General features: G+C 36.3%; 1 protein-coding gene across 9 annotated transcripts in view; it reads right to left on the bottom strand.

Annotated features, from left to right (window-relative positions):
- Positions 1-546: 546 nt before the first annotated feature.
- Tjp1 (tight junction protein 1) overlaps positions 547-19,365 on the bottom strand; it is an 86,500-nt gene continuing 67,681 nt past the window's right edge. Inside the window, exons 19-29 of one of the 9 annotated variants that reach the window (XM_047538536.1) lie at positions 17,144-17,494; positions 16,569-16,808; positions 15,052-15,924; positions 14,797-14,894; positions 13,892-14,119; positions 10,631-10,681; positions 9,311-9,477; positions 7,470-7,947; positions 5,625-5,842; positions 4,263-4,406; positions 547-1,851 (exon numbers count right to left, since the gene is read on the bottom strand). In XM_047538536.1, coding sequence (XP_047394492.1) covers positions 1,757-1,851; positions 4,263-4,406; positions 5,625-5,842; positions 7,470-7,947; positions 9,311-9,477; positions 10,631-10,681; positions 13,892-14,119; positions 14,797-14,894; positions 15,052-15,924; positions 16,569-16,808; positions 17,144-17,494 — 2,943 coding nt within the window. In that variant the 3' untranslated portion in view covers positions 547-1,756. The remainder of the gene's footprint in view (positions 1,852-4,262; positions 4,407-5,624; positions 5,843-7,469; positions 7,948-9,310; positions 9,478-10,630; positions 10,682-13,891; positions 14,120-14,796; positions 14,895-15,051; positions 15,925-16,568; positions 16,809-17,143; positions 17,495-19,365) is intronic. The other 8 variants (XM_047538537.1, XM_047538539.1, XM_047538542.1 and 5 more) reach the window with 8 other exon arrangements.

Below are 19,365 nucleotides of genomic sequence, written 5' to 3'. Positions count from 1 at the left end.
AGTCTGCCTTCTCTTTCCTACTCACGGGCTTCCCCCTGAAGCCCTTCTTACTAGCAATGCCCAACCCACAGTACACAACGGCTACAGGGAACAGATTCTGCACATGCAGCACCAGATCTAAGGCAGCAACAAGTGACCTGTATGAGGATTAATGTGTGCAGGATTTAAAAGTAGTATTATAAAGTTGCATGAAACTAGAAACATGGGCAAACAGACCAAACCAGAACTTTACTTTAAAAAGTTTTATTCTGCAGATTTAGAAATTTGAGATTTTTAATAACCGCAAAAGAAATTCAGTCACACCTAATGATTAACAGAATGTAGTGGTGTATTATCTAAACAAAAATCGTGCTGATGTGCCATAATAAATTGTCTATTAGTAAAAAAATACACTTTAGGGCACAGCATTGTATCACAAATTACAGTAGGGATACTTTGCAAGAATTTAATCAAACTAGAGAATTCTGAGTAACTGTCTTTTAAATGCAGCACTTAAAAATGTAACAACTCTGTGCATTCTTTTTCTTTAAAAAATGACCTTGTGTGTGTCATAGAAATGCTGCTTTATTGCTGCAGAGGTCAAAGTTCAAGGCTCAAGAGGTACAGGAGAAAATACAAAGGTAGCCTTTAGAAACTTGGTTTTGTTTATGTATAAAAAAGGTAAAGTTTATAAAAGTTAATTTACAAACCAAGAACAAAAGTGGTATGCACGCATTATGTACAAGCATCCTTAAAACATCAAAATTTCAAATGCCAAAAAGAACAAAAAACCACTGCCCCTTGTCAAAAGAAAGACAGAGAGAGAGAGAGAGAGAGAGAGAGAGAGGAGAGAGAGAGAGAGAGAGAGAGAGAAAGAAGGAAGAAAGGAAGGAGAGAGAGAGAGGAAGAAAAAGAGAAAAAAGAAATTCCCAAATCATACCATACACCATTATTTTCTGCTAGGTGATTATACATTTCTGAAACCACCAAATTCACAATTTACTCATTCTTTTCCATGATACAGTATGTAGATGTGCACAAAAGCCATAAAAACTTAGTAATACATAGCAAGAACAATCTAAGAATTAAAACATGAGGGTAAGGCATTCCTGCTGGTTAGTATTTCTGTTGTGATATGGTTAATTTATAGATCCAAAGAGGCCATGGAACCAGTCTCACATGCTTTGGTGTCCTCCCTAAGAAAAATGTGTTTTCATATACAATAAGTAATTGTCTTTATTTGACCCTCCCCCCCCCTCCCCAAAGTAATAAATTCCCCTGCTGTACATTTCTGTTAACTCCACTACACTGGTTATATATTCCAGGTGCATTTAAAAAACATGTGCATATTACCTCATGCATAATAAATAAAATGTGTATGGTAGGCCAGGGCCATAATAAAGTTTGAAAGAGTGTACTTTGGAAAGAACAGAACTCAAATGCACCCCCATTTACTGGCTGGTATTTTAACGGAAATCAGTATGTGAAGTTAAGCAGTGACCATAAAAAAGTACAAAAATCATTACAAAGCAAAATATCTTTGAACCTATAGCCAATACCAACAGTTCTTCAATCACAAACATGCATTCTGTAGCATGTTTTTGGACCATGGTTCAGGAGCATGCTCACTAATCTTCATCAGTTCCAATAAATGCTTAATACTAACAAATTATATCAATTCTAAGAAAAGTATAATACTTGATAGAGTGGTTTCATTTAAATTTAGTAAGTTCAACCCAGTTTCACATTATTTAATCAAATTCCTATATTTTAAGAATTAAAAATGGTCAATCAGGACAGAAACACAGTTTGCTCCAACAAGATAATTTGGATCTCCAGGAAGACACTTGTTTTGCCAGGTTTTAGGATCACCTACGAGATAAAGAGAAATAAAAGTCACTTATATGTGGTTAAACTGTTATCTATAACACTTCACAATTATGGGCAAAAATAAATACATTTATTATTAGATTTCACTTTCTTCTTTATCTTTAGCATATTGTACATATATCAGAACTCTTTAGTGCTACATTTTCATATAGCCTGGCTGGCAACAAATAATTTGAAAGCTGTTTCAAATGATTTTAATATAAGTTCACAGCCTTTTCAAAAGATGAATAAAGTTAGGGCAACCATAGGCCTAAGACAGTCCCAGTTTGCCCCTGAGTCTATAATTATTAAAAACATCTTTCACTTTCAAAAGTTTGGATAATAATTATATGATCATCCATTTGACCTGAATGTGAGAACACATTTGTTACGTTCATGGACCAAGAAATAAACCCCCAAACTCCCACAGACTCTAGCTCCTGAAGACCCTTACAAAATCAAACCAAAATAAAACCCTGCAAGACTGCTCTACCACTGATTCTAGCTGTGTAACAAAATCATTTGTGGACCTTTAAAAACTCACTGGCAGATAGTGGACTGAGACAGACATTATTACCCTATGTACATGTATGATTACATGAATGGTGTGAATCTACATAGTGTACAACCATGAAATGAAAAAATCGTACCCCATTTGAGTATAGTATAATGAGTCAAAATGCAGTCTGTAAAAAAAAGAAAATAAAAATAACCTCTCCTAGGAGGAAAAAAAAAAAAAGAATAGTAAACTGGGCGGGGGGAGGAAAAAAACAACTCATCGGCTGTGTAGGTCTGAGGCAGGTGGTGGGCACTTGAGCTTTTAATAAGATCGTGGTGTTTTCAGATATGAAACTAGCACTAAGAATCTCTGGGCAGTACGGATTAAATGGAAAGAAGGCCAAAACATCTGTATGTTTCTCTGGTATTCAAGGTGACAGTCAAAACCACTAACTTTTATTTCCTTTACAGCAATAAATTTCAACCAGGAGTAACTGATTCTGTGTACAAGAAACAATTGTCTGGAGACTTTTTTTTTTTTTTTTGCTTGACACAACTGGAATTTAGCGGGGAAAAGGCCAGAGAAACTACTACATATCCCATAACAGAACAGCCCCCACAACAAAAGATTATTTGGTCCAAATGTCAAGGGTACCAGTTGGGCATGTTGTCTTTATTAAGCTATACATCACCTAAGCAGTATTTAAAGTAACATTTTATGATTGTATCAGTGGTTTTAACTGATTTAACTTCAGATACAGATGGGCTTATGTATTACTGCAAAGAGCAAACTTCAAGCTATCAGAATTATAACAATTCTAGAAGTAAACAAAAGCATATCATCTTTAGTCTTAAGTTTTTGTTGGGATTATGTCAGTAGTTAACAAAATCTATAGTGACTTCTTGAACCAATATTTATAGCAGCAACGTATTCTAAAGCCATCTACGATTCATATAGTTACATATATTTTCTGGGTGAACATACTCAAATTTAGCAGAATAAGTAATTTAACAACTTATATTTTATCACATAAAACACTGGATATAACAAATGTAGAAATCATTAACACTTATGGGAAGCAAGTAACTTCAATGGACAATTAAAGATCCCATCCTAATTTGGTTTAGAGGAAAATCTGATCTTATGCTATTATCTGGCTTTTGGAATACACAATTTAAATGCAGTTTTATTGTTAATTCACTCATTCAAACTAGAAATAAAGTTTCTTAAAGGAGTCCTTGAAGAAATAGCTTTAATACCTGGCATATTAAAACTTATTTATTTTTTCTGGAAAACGGGGTACTTATAAATGAGGAAAATGCTACTATTTTTTTCTCGAGTTACATTAAAATATGCCCCTACTATAATCTTTATTCCTCTAACCTCTATTTGTTAAACCTACTTAATTTATCAAAAATTTAGAAGCAAAATTTTAAATTCTTTTTTTTTCTAGATTAGGTTCTCTTAAAGTGATATACCAATAACAAAGACAGTTCCAACTGGTAACTGACTTAAGTCACCTAAAGGAAGTGAGAAAATGTGAAAATTCAAGGGAAACTTTGAAATCATGATCTTAAGAGCAAAAAGACATTTAAAAAATAGTGTGTAACAGCATTGAAAAACCATGGCCAAGTATGATCACAGTGGAAGATCTTTTTTGCCTTTCAAGTTTCTCTGGTATACATGCTTTTTAGATAAGAAATTAAAGAACAGTAACCAAAAATAGAAATAATTACATGAAGGGACCAAATCATTTCAGTAAGATTATAAAAATTTATTAATACTGAAGATGCCTACGAGGCCACAGGAACAGAGGTAAAGATCTGCTAACATACAGCATGGGAGCATCATTAGCCCAGGTATTAATCAATGACAGTACCCAAAGCCCCCAGAGGACAGAGTGAAGACAGCATACCCGACGAAGAGTCGGATGATTTTAGAGCAAAAGACCAACCGTCAGGAGTCATGGACGCACAGTGTGGTAAGCGCAGTTCCACAGGTTTCAGGAATTTGAGGCCATGGGGCCCGCACATCACTAAGGGACTCAGCAGAGTTTCACCTGGAGTCAGGGAAGGGGACAGACAAGAGGTGAGATGATGGTCTTTCTTCTAAACACACAGCTCTCCTCACCTCACTTCTAATTATATGCCTTAAGGACAAATGTGATGAGTTTTCTACAGCCCTACTGACCCAGAAAAATGTAACAGAAGCTACAAATGTAATTTATAGTAGCCAAATTAGAATGTAAAAAGAAATAGGTGACATCAATTTTAATATTTTATCTAACTCAATAAAACTGAAACGACATTATTCCAACATGTAATACTGCACTAACACTTTGAAATTGGTATTTCACGTTTCTAATACCTTTTGATTCAAGATAGCCACATTTCAAGTGCTAAATATGCACATGTAGCTAGTGGCTATTGCATTCATATGGTCTATACTGTACAACATACTCAAATGTACTTTTCACAAATGTCACTTATACCTTCCATTTCTGAATGTGTGCTATGCACTTAGTTTAAGGGATTCATGCAAGGCCAACATCATTAGTCCTATTGATTTTTAAGACAAAATTAGCATACAGAATGAGATTTTAGTATTCTGGCAAAATATAAAAAAGTGAGCTGAAGTTAACATACTTAGAGAAGTAAAGTACTGCTATAAGACATCATAATATAGCTCATCATAATTTTATCCTGTTAGGTCCAGGAAGGTTGTGAAAACAACAGCATTCCTAGTTCCTTAGAAAGCTCAGAACCATACTCTGATATCTTCTAAAGAGATTTCATTTATCCGACTGAGGGTTTACTAGTGCTGACTTCTGGGGTGATGAGTAAGACAGTTCTGCACCAGCAGAATCTGTAATCAGGGGACAGGCAGGACAAAGCCTTTCTGAGGGGATGCTCCTTAACCCATTTCCAGAGATGAAAGGGCAGAATGATTCACAAACAGCTTTGGTTAGGTCAGCCAAGACTGCCTAGCAGTCATGTGTGAGGGACATCTAGTGGCCTGTCACCTGCCAACACTTTGGATTTCACATGAAAGTAGCAATGTCAAAGATAACTGGGGTTCCACTATGGATGATCCACTGCATGTCCATGACATTGCTCCCACTCGCAGAGCTCATTTGAGAGCCCCTTCCTGTTGGAAGGAACATGCTGTGGTTGGTCCAGAGAGAACAGAAAAGAGAGGTTGCTAGTTTATCCCACAGGGTAATTTTTAAGTTATTAAAACTAAGCAGAAAAATAACATTTACCTAAATAACATTTACCTTTCTCTTTATCTAAAGGTGGGAGGATGCTATTGTCTCGGCAGACCTTGAAATAGATTTCTTGCTCAATTCCTTCAGGAATGGCTCCTTGTGGAATAATTATACTAACACCAGTTTCTATGGAACTCAACACCCCACCGTTGCTGTTAAATATGCCTCGGGCTGTGGCCACCACAGTATGACCATCTTCATCTTCATCTTCTTCCACAGCTGAAGGACTGAGAGTTCAGAAATAGCTAATAAGTAAATTCCTAATAACACACAGGAGCTTTCCCTTTATTAACTATTGTAATAAAAGGTTTCATTTTATTTCTCTATACAATCAAGAAGTTACTTTAACAAGATAAGTGTTTAGTAAAAGATTTTACTCACAGAGATAATTAAGCATATTTTTTCCTGGAGAAATCAACTGCATTTCTGATAGCTAGTTGAGTTAGCATCATTACGAATTGTGCAATATGACTGTAAAAAACCTGGTATCTTGGCTCACACAACTACCCTGGGTTTTAATAAAAGAAGCACATTTTAATATTTATCAATGTGGTGCTTTAAAACTAATGGTTAGTCACAATTTAATTAGTAGCATTTTCTTTAATCTTCTTGGTGATACATGAAACTATGGTGTATCTTACAACTGAGAACATTTTAGATTTGATAAAATCTCTCTAGCATTTTAAGTGTGCACATGCATGGCCCTTCCTGAGCACTCTCCTACCAAATGACCATGCTATCAAAGCCAAGACTTTCAAGGTTACAAAAGGTATGGATACATCCCAAACATACATGAAAGTAGGTTAATGTAGTATAGAAGAATCTCAAAGGCAAATAAGATGTGGTGTCAATGACTGCTTAAAAAAATGGAGTCTATCAAGACTTTCTGAAGTAAAGTTTTGATCCAGAATTTAAGGGTGGGCAGAAAAATAGACCAATAACATAGAAGCATATGAAGGGCAGCTACAGCTTCATTCCAGCATGACTAGAGTGTCAGGGATGGATTCTTATGGCACAATTTGCAAGATTAGCAGAGTCCTCGGCCTGAGGTGGTAGTACGATATAGTCCCTACATAGCAGGAGTCCCCTGTGGCTCATCCCTGACAACCTGGGAGGTGTACAGAGGCAGGAAGGCAGTAGATTGATGTAACCATCCTCTCTTAGGAAGCAGAGTGCAGATGGCTCTCCTGGTCTTTGGTTCTGTCTGTGAGTTTGAAAACATAACTAGACTTAGGAGGCTGATCTAATCTGATATGTGGCCAGATGGGTCTGGTCAGTCACTATTTAATGAGAAGACAGAAAGCAACAAAGTGGAACTCTAGGTAGGCTCACTTTGTCTCATCTGCTCAACCACCTTATTACTAAACGCTATTTTGTAATAGCAGTTTTTGAGGTTACTACATCTATTTCCTTTCAGTATCCTTGTTGAATAAATAGTGATGAGTAATACAGATACTTATATTTCTAAGATATTCTTCGAATATACCTCACCAGTAGAAGTTAGGAGGTTACAGGAAACCACGGTTAACTGAGACTATGGGCTCTTAGGTAGATACCAGGGCCTGAATCAGCTTTACCTTGCTCTAGTTATGTGACCCTAGGCAAACTGTTTTCTGTCACAAAAGGATAAATGACAATACCTATCAATCATACATGATTATTAGCTTTATTATTTTATTAACATCTCATACTTCCCAGAGATACATAATGATACTCATAGCAAGGACATTTTGTTTAGTTTATATGTAGAATTACAGTTATAATTTCAAGTTCCATATCATATAAACTATATTGAACTTACATAAAATAAATCAAAGGGCTAATGTTTTACACAAAGGCAAGTAAGAATCTTACCTCACAGGAATAGCTTTAGGCACTGTGCTGATATTATTTATTTGATATTTGGGCTTATCTGCATGGATGGAAAAAGTTTCAACTCCACTGTCAAATTCAGGAGGTTGTGCTGAACTGTGTGCTTTCATAAGAGTTTTTGGAGAAGTAGGGGCTTTTGAAGACAAGTCAGGTTTATGTACAGTTTCACTTGGCAGAAGATTGTGATTGAATTTCGGACTTTCAAACTTGCGTTCAAATGGTCGGGCAGAACTTGTATATGGTTTTGGTGTGAATCGATTGTATGCTGGAGTGATAGTTTTCTGAGTCTGTTCAGCTCCATTAACTGGAGCTTTATCTGGAAAATTTTTGGGGGGATAGAAAGTAGTCTGAGCAGTATCTTCTCGGTTTGGTGGTCTAAAAGTCGCTGGCTTACTTTGAGATGGAGGTGGGTCTGGTTTGGATACTAAAGAATTCTGAAAATCCAATGATACTGAATTACCTGAAAAACAAACATGTAAACATTTTTAAAACTTCGTGAAAGAAGTTTCAGTAGCCCTCTGATGTCTTGTCTAGCTCAACTTGTCCTGGTGCTGGAATAGAAACCCAGGTCTGGGTAATTTACTCAATGCTATTAGTGTACTCTATTTCCTTGGATTCAGGGTCATGTTGTAAGGGTCCTTGCCTCCAGAGACTGGTGTCTGGTAACCCTCTTATAATATCTATCACAAATTAGGAACAGAATGACAGATTGATTCACTAAAAATTTCACATTAAGAAAGTAAAGGAGAAAAATCATATGACCACCTTAATACATGAAAAAAAGCATTTGACAAAATGCTTTCAGTAAACTAGGACTAAAGGATACTTCCTAACCATGATAAAGGACAGCTACAAAAAACCTACAGTAACATCATGAGGGTTAAAAATCGTTATCTTTTCTCCTTAAATCCATTATGTCTTGGCATCCCATACACAAGACACCTATAAAAATTTAAACTTAGCAATGACCATACTGTTGATCAATTTAAATTTTTAAATGTAGGACCCTGGGACATAATGGGACATAATGGGCAAAACTGTGAACGATGTCTGCTTTTAGCATTTCTATTCAACATTTCACATTTCAGGAGGTGCTGGCTGGTGCTATAAAGTAAGAAAGAGGGGGAAAAAGGCATAAAGAAGGGAAAGTAAGAATTAAAACTGTCTTTATTGGCAGATGTGATAGTGTGTGACGAAAATCTCAAACCAAAGTAGTATCAATTCAGAACTACATACAACTTGTTGGTTGAAGATTTAAATACCCTGGATTTTGACTCCTCTGTAAATAACAGAGAAGTACCGTAGGCACTAGCAAAATGTCTGTCAACAGGAGAATGGATAAATACATTATGTTACATTTTTAGGGTATCAGATTAGGTAGCTATTTGAATGAATAAACTGAATATATGTTATCTACCTGGCTGAGATTTTACCAAGAAATTAAACGAAAAAGACAAGGTGCTATGGATAACATTTTATGGCTTTTCTATGTCTATGTGAAAAGATGGAACATAACAATTTTTAGAAACCACTATTCAAAAGTATAAAAATTCAGACACACTGGTAAACACATATTACTTCCAGAAGATTTGAAGACTGGCATAAAATTAAACTATGTTGAAAAAAGATTAAGATCTGTTAAGTTAAAATGCTGACCAATATATAATGGTTGCAGTCATAAAAACAGAAGATACACTTTTAACAAAATCCTTAGTTTCCACTGATCCCAGCTCAAAGATTATTTTTTAACATATAAAACATTTAGCTTAGAAACTACAAGAATTGAATTTTATAGTTATAGTGTCAACTTCTGAACTTCCTACCTTCACCATGTGCTCCCTTAGAATGTACGTGGAGAGAAGAGCTGGTTACAGGTTGAGCTGGCTGGGTGTACTGTGAGGGCAATGGAGGAGGAGGAGGGGTGGCCTGGATTGGGTCATAGCGTTTCTCACCAAATGATCTATCCATAGCATCAGTTTCGGGTTTTCCCCTGTTAGGAAAAAAGAAAGAAAAGAAAAGAAAATACTGACCCCTGAATATGGACTTATTTACAAAACAAGTTCTCATTCTTCCAAGTATCCCTAAGTTAGAAAAAAAAAAAAAAAAAACCAAAAATTTCACAATTTTCTCATGTGTATGAATAGTTATTCTACCAAAATATACAAACGAATTCAACCATTCATCAGCACAAGAAATGTCAAGACAGCACAGATACTTAAGAATATTAGTAAAACATCAAGAATATAGCAACCAAAAGGTGGATTAAATTTTGGGTATAATTTTTAATATTTAATTGTAGCATTTACAAAAAAATAGTAATGGTTGGTAGGTTTAAGGAAGTCTTTGAAGTATTTTGTAAAATATACCCTGATACAAGTCTTCCTTAGACCCACTTCTGAGCCTTCTATAGATTCACTTCTGATTTTGAATCTTAAGGTTTAAAGTCTTGGAGTCTGGCATACTTATATCACCATAAATGATGATGTCAGACACCAGAGATTGGCAAACTTACTCACTAAAGTGCCAAACAAGTAAATGTTTTTGGCTTCTAGGGATCATATGGCCTCTGTAACAACTATTCAGCTTTGACATTTTAGCAGCCACAGACAATAAGTCAATGAATGGGCATATCTGTGTTCCAGGAACACTAAAAAACTGAACATCTTTTACTTTAAAATCTGCCCTTGAGTGATCATTTTGTTGTTGGTGTTGTTAATGACTGCTAGAGAAGCAGATACTACTTTATTTTACAAAGCTCATTTAAGTCAAATTGTGATATGTAGTATTTTTTCAGATTGCCAATTGTTAATATATAACACACAAAATTCAAACAAAAGAAAACTTCTAAATAGACCCATGATTGCAACATTGCCATCTAAACCTTACTGCAGAGTGCCAAAGCTGCACTGGTTTTATGTGCACAAATAACAACATACACATTTGAAATGCATGTTTATTTTAATAGAAGACTCTGTGAAGAAAGTTAGCCTTATGATTAGCTTTAAAACTATGCTGTTATTTTGAACTTTCATGCATTTAGACTAAACATTTGGAGATACCACGAAGATCTGGAAGTGCACATAATGCCAGTGACACAGTGAGGGACACCTCAAGTAACAGCCTCACATTAATGCCAGTCTTACCACTTGACGTTCCTTTTCAAGTAGTCATAGCTATTGTAAGAGCCAAGAAATCTAGGTGATGGCAAAGCAAGCGCAATAGAAAAATGAAAGAAAATGGTCAATCTAACTAAGTAAATTTGCAGCAAATGGACTCATATGTCATGTTAAAATATCAACCAACATCCACCATGTCAATGTCAGTATAATTTAGTTCAGAAAAGAACATTATCACTGTCATTTAGGAAATTACCAATATATTAAAACATAGTAACTTATGCCCTATATGCCAGCCCACCCTCCACATATTTTAGTTAGGGTTGCCAGTGAAAAGTAATCAATGTTTTTGAGCTCCACTTTTCTTTAGCTTCTGGCTCACTTCTGCTGCAGTTGCTAATGGTAAGCAAAGAAATGAACCAAGCTGGGGATGAAGTTCAGAGGCAGAGCACTTGCCTAGCATGCGTCAGGTTCTGGGTTCCATTCCCAGCACTACATATACCACCCACACACACCCACACACAAAGGATAAAAGAATCAAATGAAGGAATGGTACCAGGGATAATCAGAAGTTTCTGAATAAGTAAGAGTGAAATGTCCCAAGAAATTCTCCAAGTAAAAAAAAAAAAAAAAAAAAAAAAAATACATGAAAAAGTGATATAACATGACAGCTATACTGATTCCCCAATAGGGTAATATTATTATGAATATTTTTTTGGCAAATAAAAACACGCATACCTTCAAATCATGACTATGATTAACATACCTTACTTTCTAGTAAGACCTTATCAATCTCAAGTGGCAAGCTAAGCCCTGTGGTGGGTGGAATTTTATTTGTAAAGCTTCCATGCTTACTTCTCAACGAATAACGTCATGACACAAAAACAACTTGCCATCAATCTCTTCCACTTAGGTTTTTGTGGTATTGGGTATTGAACTCAGGGCCTTCCACATGCTAGGCAGGTGCTCTATTACTGAGCTACATCACCAGTCCTACAGTTAGTTCTTCAAAAAGCAAAACAGACGTTATTTTTCTTTCAAAGGCAGTATGTTCTTGACCAGCAGTGAACACTGATTCCTCCCAGAGCTCTGTTAAGGAAAAGTTAGGTGGCTGATGCACCTACTATCATGTGCCCTGCATTGAACTTCATTCGCCCAACAAATAATTAATGACCTTTTACTGTATACCAGGCAGTGTTCTAGACTCTATCTGAAAGTTATATATCACAAACAAGCTATTCAGTTTTCTTTCTAGAAAGCCAAAATAATACAAAATCAAGTAAGCCTTTCAACTGTGCATGGCAGCATACACTTAAAACCCCAGCTGCTAGGAAGGTTGAGGCAGTATGGTCACCAAATTCCAGGCCAGCCTTGGGAACACAGCAGGACTGTCTATAAAAAAAATGATTGGGAACATAGCTCAGTCATATAGCAACCCTGGGTTCAATCCCCAGTACTGGCCAGTGGTGGTAGGTTGGAGGGTGTCCTTCATTTAATTCCCTGGCAAAATTTTTACTTACTTTTTAGACCTAAATATATTCTTTTAAGGCCATATCTGTTTATCAAATGTGTAAAAGGATAAATAAAATAACTAAACTGCACTGCTGGGCCCTTTTCTGATAGGAATGTCTTGTGGTGTACGTAAAAATAATTACTATAGAATATAGTCTTCTACCTTGCCAAAGGTAAGCTCATATGAGTCTTAATACTCTTATCTAAATCTTACTGGACAACTGTCTAGTTTGTGCTAAGGGAATGTAAGATGTAAGATATTGTCTTACATCGATCTTCATTATAGCACTCAGTATGCATCTGTATTTCTCATAAACTACTTTCTTCTAAAGGCATAAAGATTTAAGTAAAAAAGTCTTCAGTGCAAATGATGTCTCAGTAAAACAAAAAAAAACAGAGGCAACCAAGTTTTTAATGTTAGAGATTTAAAAATACATTCTAAAAGAATTTTCAGTCAATAGTAAATGACAAATGATAAATGGGTTCATATGATCCCAGGCATTTAAGTAAAAATCGAGGTGCTTTTCATCTTAGACTCAAAACTGATATGGCTGATGACTTTTGATGTGTCAACTTGCTTAGGCTATATACTAGTCCTAGTTATTCAAACAAACACTCATGCAGGTGCTGCAGTAAGGGTTACAATGCCTCTTCATCAGCTGATTAAGTTTATCAGAAGGGAAATGATGTGGGTGGGCCTGACCTAATCAGACAAGGGTAGAAGGTCTTCCCTGAGCTTAAATACTTCCTAGCAGCTCTGGATCCTCCTTTCTAGACCACCTGGCCCGACTTAGGACTAGTGTAGCCATAACAAGTGACAAATGTAACTTTGTAACAAATCCACATCTGCTTTTATTCCTATGGGCTGTTTTTGGTTTGAGGGTATGAACCCACTGATGCCCATGAGGCTTTATACCCAACACTCTGTACCAAACCCTATGAGTTATGCCTCAACTAGAAAAACAGTATCAGCAGGAGACACAAACACACTAGACACAAGAAGAAAAACACATCAACACAAAACCCAAGAGGAGGGAGCAGCAGATTGGGAAAAAAACAAAGTCAAGAAACTTGGGGATCAGTCCCAGTTCTGCCCTATCATTTCACTTCATCTGACTTTGGTTTCTCTGTCTGTAAAAGCTGAACCAGAAATCTCTAGAGTGCCCTCAAGCTTCAACAATAAAAAAGACAAGTTCTTTCTTGCTTGGACAAAAACAGAACAAACAATACTCTATTATCTCCCCTCAGCATCCCTATTTTAAGATTTAGAAAATAAGGAAAAGAATCATCACTGAATGTGTGTATAGAAGTGGGAAGACTAATGGTTGTACCTAAAAATTAGGATCTTTTTTTTTTATTATTGTCAACAAATGGGATACATGTTGTTTCTCTGTTTGTACATGGAGTCAAGGCATACCATTTGTGTAATCATAAATTTACATAGGGTAATGTTGTTTGATTCATTCTGTTATTTTTTTTCCCTTCCCCCCCAAAAATTAGGATCTTTAGAGTTTATGTTCTTTCCTCAAAACCCTCTGATTTTAGCATCTTTTCTAAAGTCAAAAAGGTATAAATCTGACATTAGTGATTAAGAACACACCTAAAACTAGAAAGTATATATGATAAGGAACTCCTAGAGCCTAAGAAAATCATGATATTATATGAAATCTTTCTTTAAAAATATATTGAACTTCATGTTAATAACTCCATTTTATACAACTGAACCTTCATATTTCATTTAGTTTTAAAAGCTAAGTCTTAGGTGAAATTACTTACTTAGAAGAATAACTAGAAAAATTTGGTTGATTCTGAGAATGAACTGGTTTTGCAGGTTCTGAGAGATGGCTGGCAGGAATGTGTGCAGGAGGCTTGTTCTCAAAACTTCTTCGGTCAAAGTATGAGAGCTGTTTTCGATAGTATTCTTCATCTTCCTCTGGATCATAATGATTTGATCGAACAATATCATCTGGTGGTTTCAGTTGAGGTTTTTGAGGTTCTGGGATCCTGACAGAGAATGAATGACTAATGAACCACTTTTGAGATGTGAATTTTACAAAAAAACAAAGAAAAAAAAAAAAGGAATATATCAATCTTATCTTGACTTGTTTAATGACATTTGGAATCTTTACAAAGAGTCAAAATGGATATTTGAAGTAGGATGTGGTAGTGCACACCTGTAATACCAGCAATTGGGGTATTACAATTACAGGAGGATTGCAGGAGAACCTGCCTCAGCCTCCTGAGTATCAGGAATTACAGGGAAGTGTCACAGCGCCTTGCCTCAGCACCACTCTTTAAAAATGCAGTAAACAATGGTGTTGCCTCATAGTGCTGATGTTATTATTTGCACAATGGCAAGAACACTATGCATGCTCACTAAATGATTAATTGTAGTGATTTAAACCAATCTGAAATGGGAAAACATATAATAAAATTAGGGCTTTAAATTTTTTATTTAACCATCTGCTGAAAAAAAATCTCTTTTCAAAAGTTTGTTTACTGAAGGTATATACTAACATTCCTGCCCCCTCTCTAGGACCAATATTCTGATGAGGAGAGCCAGTCGTTTTTAAGAAAATTCTCTTTTTACATCTCTCTGCTAACACAGAATACTATCTCATTAACTAAGAGAGTAAATTCTTGGTCAGTTCTGTGCTACAAATACCACAAAGTGCACCCACCTGTAGAGAGTTTTGTCATGTTCACTGAATTGATTCTGAGGAGTGGCTTTAGGACCAGTAATGGAAGCACCTGGAGGTTTAGATGCTACTTCTGGAGGCTGCGAAAACAAGACAAAGATGCCCAAAGAAACGATCATTACCAAGCAGGATTCATTTAAGGAGAGAGGGCAGAGCTAAGACACATTCTAAACTGCTATTGCACTCTCTGTGCCTATGCACATTCAAAGCAATATATATATGCACTCACATATTTACCTTAAAGTTGGCAGTGTCATTCATATCCTTTTTGTTCTCCAATGATGCAGATCTTTTGTTTTCAAACATTTTAACTCTGGTGAGCACAGACTGTGGTTTCATTGCTGGATCTTCCTCTTCTTCAGTTAGATTTGGGGGTGGAGGCAGTGGTTTAGTAGTTGAAGGCAGAACTTCTGGTTTATGTTGAGATGAAGGTATTAGAGGAGGGACAACTGCAGCACCATGGAGAGGCTCATAATGGCCTGCTTTGGAGGTAAATCCTTGTGATGGTACTTGCTCATAACTTCTTGGGTACTGATCAAAATACTGCTTGGGCTCAGAAGACTTAGGACCTGCTGAAGGATAGGCCTGTGCTTCTGGTCTATATCTATTATGTACGTCATATCCAGGAGTTGGTTGTTCTTCATGTCGTAGGGAGGAGGTTCTTGGTGGCTGGTCATATCGTGGTCTACTATCATAAGACAGAGGGGCTGGCTCTTCAAAACGTGGAAAATAACCTCGTTCTGAGGACTCTTCAGGATGCTGTCTGGATTCAAGGTCTCGAGGGTGCTGATTATCAAAAGAGGGTCGAGGTTGGTAGGACTGTTTGTCATCATAATATGACCACTGTTCTTCATATGCAGGAATTCTATCCTCATATCGTAGGCGATGGTCATAGTTTCGAGAAAACTGGTCTGTATAGCTTGAGGAATCATATCTGTATGTGGGCTGTTCAAGATCTCTGCTGGCTTGTTTCTCAACATAAGGAAGTTGGGCTTCATAGGTCAGGTTTGGCTCTTTGTCTGGTCTCTGGCCTGTGTGACCAACAGTTGGTTGTTTCAAAACATGATTTTGTCTCATCATTTCCTCAGGATATGGATCCTTTCTATATACCTGTACAACAAATTCACATTTAAGGACAAAGGTTTGTTTTCGTTCTAGTTTATTTTATTAGACTATGGTTAAAGTATGATTTTAATACATGAAAATGGTATGTTTACCATTTATTACCAGGATAGATAAGATTAGTGAAGAAAGCTAGTTTAAGTGAAAGCTCAAAATTTATAGTGCAGGTAGGGGTTTTTAGGTTTTAGCATGTATTAAATGAAAAGTGAGTCACAGATAATTATTAAATTTAGTAGAATAGTAATGCACTCAACTATTGATTTCACTTTATTTTGACACCGATAATCAGGAAATTTTATGGACATCATGATTTATATGAACTTAGAAATGCTTATGACAGATCTCAACTACATATTAAGGAATTCTGGAAAACACTAAAAATCAAAAATAAAAATAAAAATATTAAGAGCAAATCTTAATTAAAAGACTTTTCTTAAATAATCAGTATATCACCAGAAGCCATGCAAACTACAAAACTGAAATGATTTGTACTGATTTGAAAGCACCAGAGTATTTAAGCCCACAGTAAAAAAAGAAAAAAAGCAAAAGAAAACTTAAAGGGCGAAGCAAAAATGATCATGTGCTAGATTGATGGAGAGCAACGAATTAGTGCAACACTGCAGCACAGGTACCTTTGTTGGATCTACATGCGACGACAATGATGGCTCTTGATCTCTTAGCATTATGTGAGCTGCCTCTGTACTTGGTGTTCTTAAAGAATCAGCTTGTGGTGAGTAAGAGGTGGAAGGAGCTGGGGTGGGCTCCTCCAGTCTGACATTAGTTAAATTTACATTATGATTAACTGCAGAGGTTGATGATGCTGGGTTTGTTTCAGGCGAAAGGTAAGGGACTGGAGATGAGGCTTCTGCTTTCTGTGAAGTGTTTAAAATATTTTAAATATAGTGTTTATGTTTACTGCTAACTTCCCACTTCAATTTATAGTGATTGGCAGACATCAATTTTAAGTGTGCTGAGTAACAATGTTAAACTACGACCTCATGTACTAAATTCTTTTTGAAAAGTTTAGAACATTGGCTGTGTAAGATGAACAAACAAATTTAGAACTGTCCTTGGTATTCTCAAACTGAGTTAAAGATTAAGTTTTAATTTAGAGAAAGGACAAAATATACCTTTTTAACTCAATCACCACATTCTAAAATTTAATAATGCACCTCTAACTACAAAACGTTGAATGCTTACTGCTTACCTGTTGAGAGGCTGTCTTAAATCCAGGGGAGTCTATTCTATGAATAGGTTGTGGCTGAGCTTGTGGTGAGTAAGGAGGATATGTTTGGTTTTCATGATGCATTCCAGAGGAGTCCTCTCTTACAGGCTCAGAGGACCGTGTAATGGCAGACTCCGGTGGAGTCCCAACCTCATCATTAAGAGTTTCATCTAGTTCTTGATCAGTGTAGGCCCCGCCTTCTGTATCTGTGTCTTCATAGTCAGAAGTGTGTCTACTGTCCGTGCTATACATTGAGTATTCACTACCTGGGGCTGACAGGTAGGACAGACGATCATCATGCAAATCAAGGTCATCACTTGTAGCACCATCCGCCTGGGTCAAATAAAAGTAAATTAAAAATTTTATTCAGTAGTTCTTTAAGAGATGGCCTTTATTTTACAAGGGAGATTGAAAAGGATACTTTTCTTTGGAAAAATCATATCTATTTCTTGAAACTTCTGGTCAGGAAAGGTCAAGAAGATTGTACAAGCACACATGCAGACACACATAGCATCCCTTGAGATCTGAAGGCCTTGGATGAATGAAACATTGGTTGGCCAGCCAGGACAAAACTGGATTCCAGGGCCCAGCCCCAGAGGACAATGAAGGAACTGACACTACTCACATTTATAAAACCTACGCACTATCTTTTTAGACCAAAATAAGGTGAAGAGGGAGAATGCTACCAAACCAAGCTCATACAAACAAGGACACACTGACAGAACAATGTATGTGAGAATAACTATGAAAATAAGCCCACAGTTCAAGATGAATAAGAGATAATACACTTATATTAAAGAACAACTTTTAAAAAGTCGGTATCTGGCTCTTAAAGATTTTACAAAACACAACAGAAAATCATCACCTATGTGGTGGTTGCCCCGTTCAATTAAGAAGAAATTTTTAGTTATTTTTCACAGAAGTAGTATTCAGTGGATGGAGAGGGAGAAATGCAGTTATGCTTCCCTTTTTCAAGTAATTTAAGAGCTGAATTTGTTTCTAATGGTACAATGATTAGCTTCTGAGTAGATCAGAAAGAGAAAAGTATGTGAGGGAAAGGGAAGTATGGCGTTCCAATTATCAGGTTGTCACTATACAGTAATTTGAGACTAGTACCTGGATTAAACAGAACAGTCTCTGATTATCTTGCATAGATACTGTGCCTGGTTAGGGATGAGAGTCAAAGGGTCTGAAAAATGGTCCAGAAAGTAGAAAATATTTCTTCCGTTTCAGCATGGACTGAATGACAATCATAAAACTCTTGTTGTTCAGGAAGATGCATTGCTATTTACTAGCAGGTTTCATGTGGCTCTCCCAAGTCTGCTATGCCAGATATATTGTCTTTGAAGTTGAGCTGCCTGAAAGGAATATTCCTTGAAGTCTTATGCTTGGCTCTGTAGGAGCCTGACCCTGAACACTGCCTTTCTGATAATAAAGACCAGGGCATGTCATGACTCCCTGTGGCTCTCGCTTTCATCAGAGCATTTGCCAGGGATCTGCCCTGTTAGAGCAGAATCTCTCCAAATGAAGTCCCACTGCCTTCTCAATGCTATAATGGCTGCTGCAGAAGAGAATTCTTGCTATTTAGTCTTAAACGTGTCAGGAAATCCTTAAGGCCTGGGGAAGATTCACTTAAAACCCACTAATTCACCTAGCTTCTGCACCTTGTTTGAAATGCAGAAGTGTGCAAGAACTGTGGGTTGTTTGGAACCAGGAACTGGTATGTCTATACTATAAGAAAGCCTTACCATGACTTTTCTTGATTCAGTAAAGAACATACAAGAATGTGTCAGATCTTGCAAAAAGGAACTCTTCCCAGCAACTAGGTCAAAGTAGTTAGTTCAGGAGAATGTCAATATGCAATGAAGTGGTTTTATTTTACTAAGTATTAGTAATGTGTCTATTACGATAGACTTCAATGGAAAGGGACAGGAAGAGAAATCAAACTTGATTTGAATTGTAGTAACATTCTATGACTTAGGAAATGTATTAATCTATCCTAATAATGATAAATTATCTACCTTTTCTTCATAAAAAAGACCTTTATTTTAAAACCAAGCAAAGAAAGGAAGTACACAATATCACAAAGAGAAATTATAGGAAATTAAGAATAGTGACTTAAAAAAAAAAAAAAAAAAACAAAAAAACAAACCTCAGGTAGACATGTTTACTTTGTGCATCTGGAGAAAAGATTTAAAGACTTA

The sequence above is a fragment of the Sciurus carolinensis genome, chromosome 2 (genome assembly GCF_902686445.1).
Source record: "Sciurus carolinensis chromosome 2, mSciCar1.2, whole genome shotgun sequence".
Lineage (NCBI taxonomy): Eukaryota > Metazoa > Chordata > Mammalia > Rodentia > Sciuridae > Sciurus > Sciurus carolinensis.
This window is presented reverse-complemented; position numbering and strand designations above follow the sequence as displayed.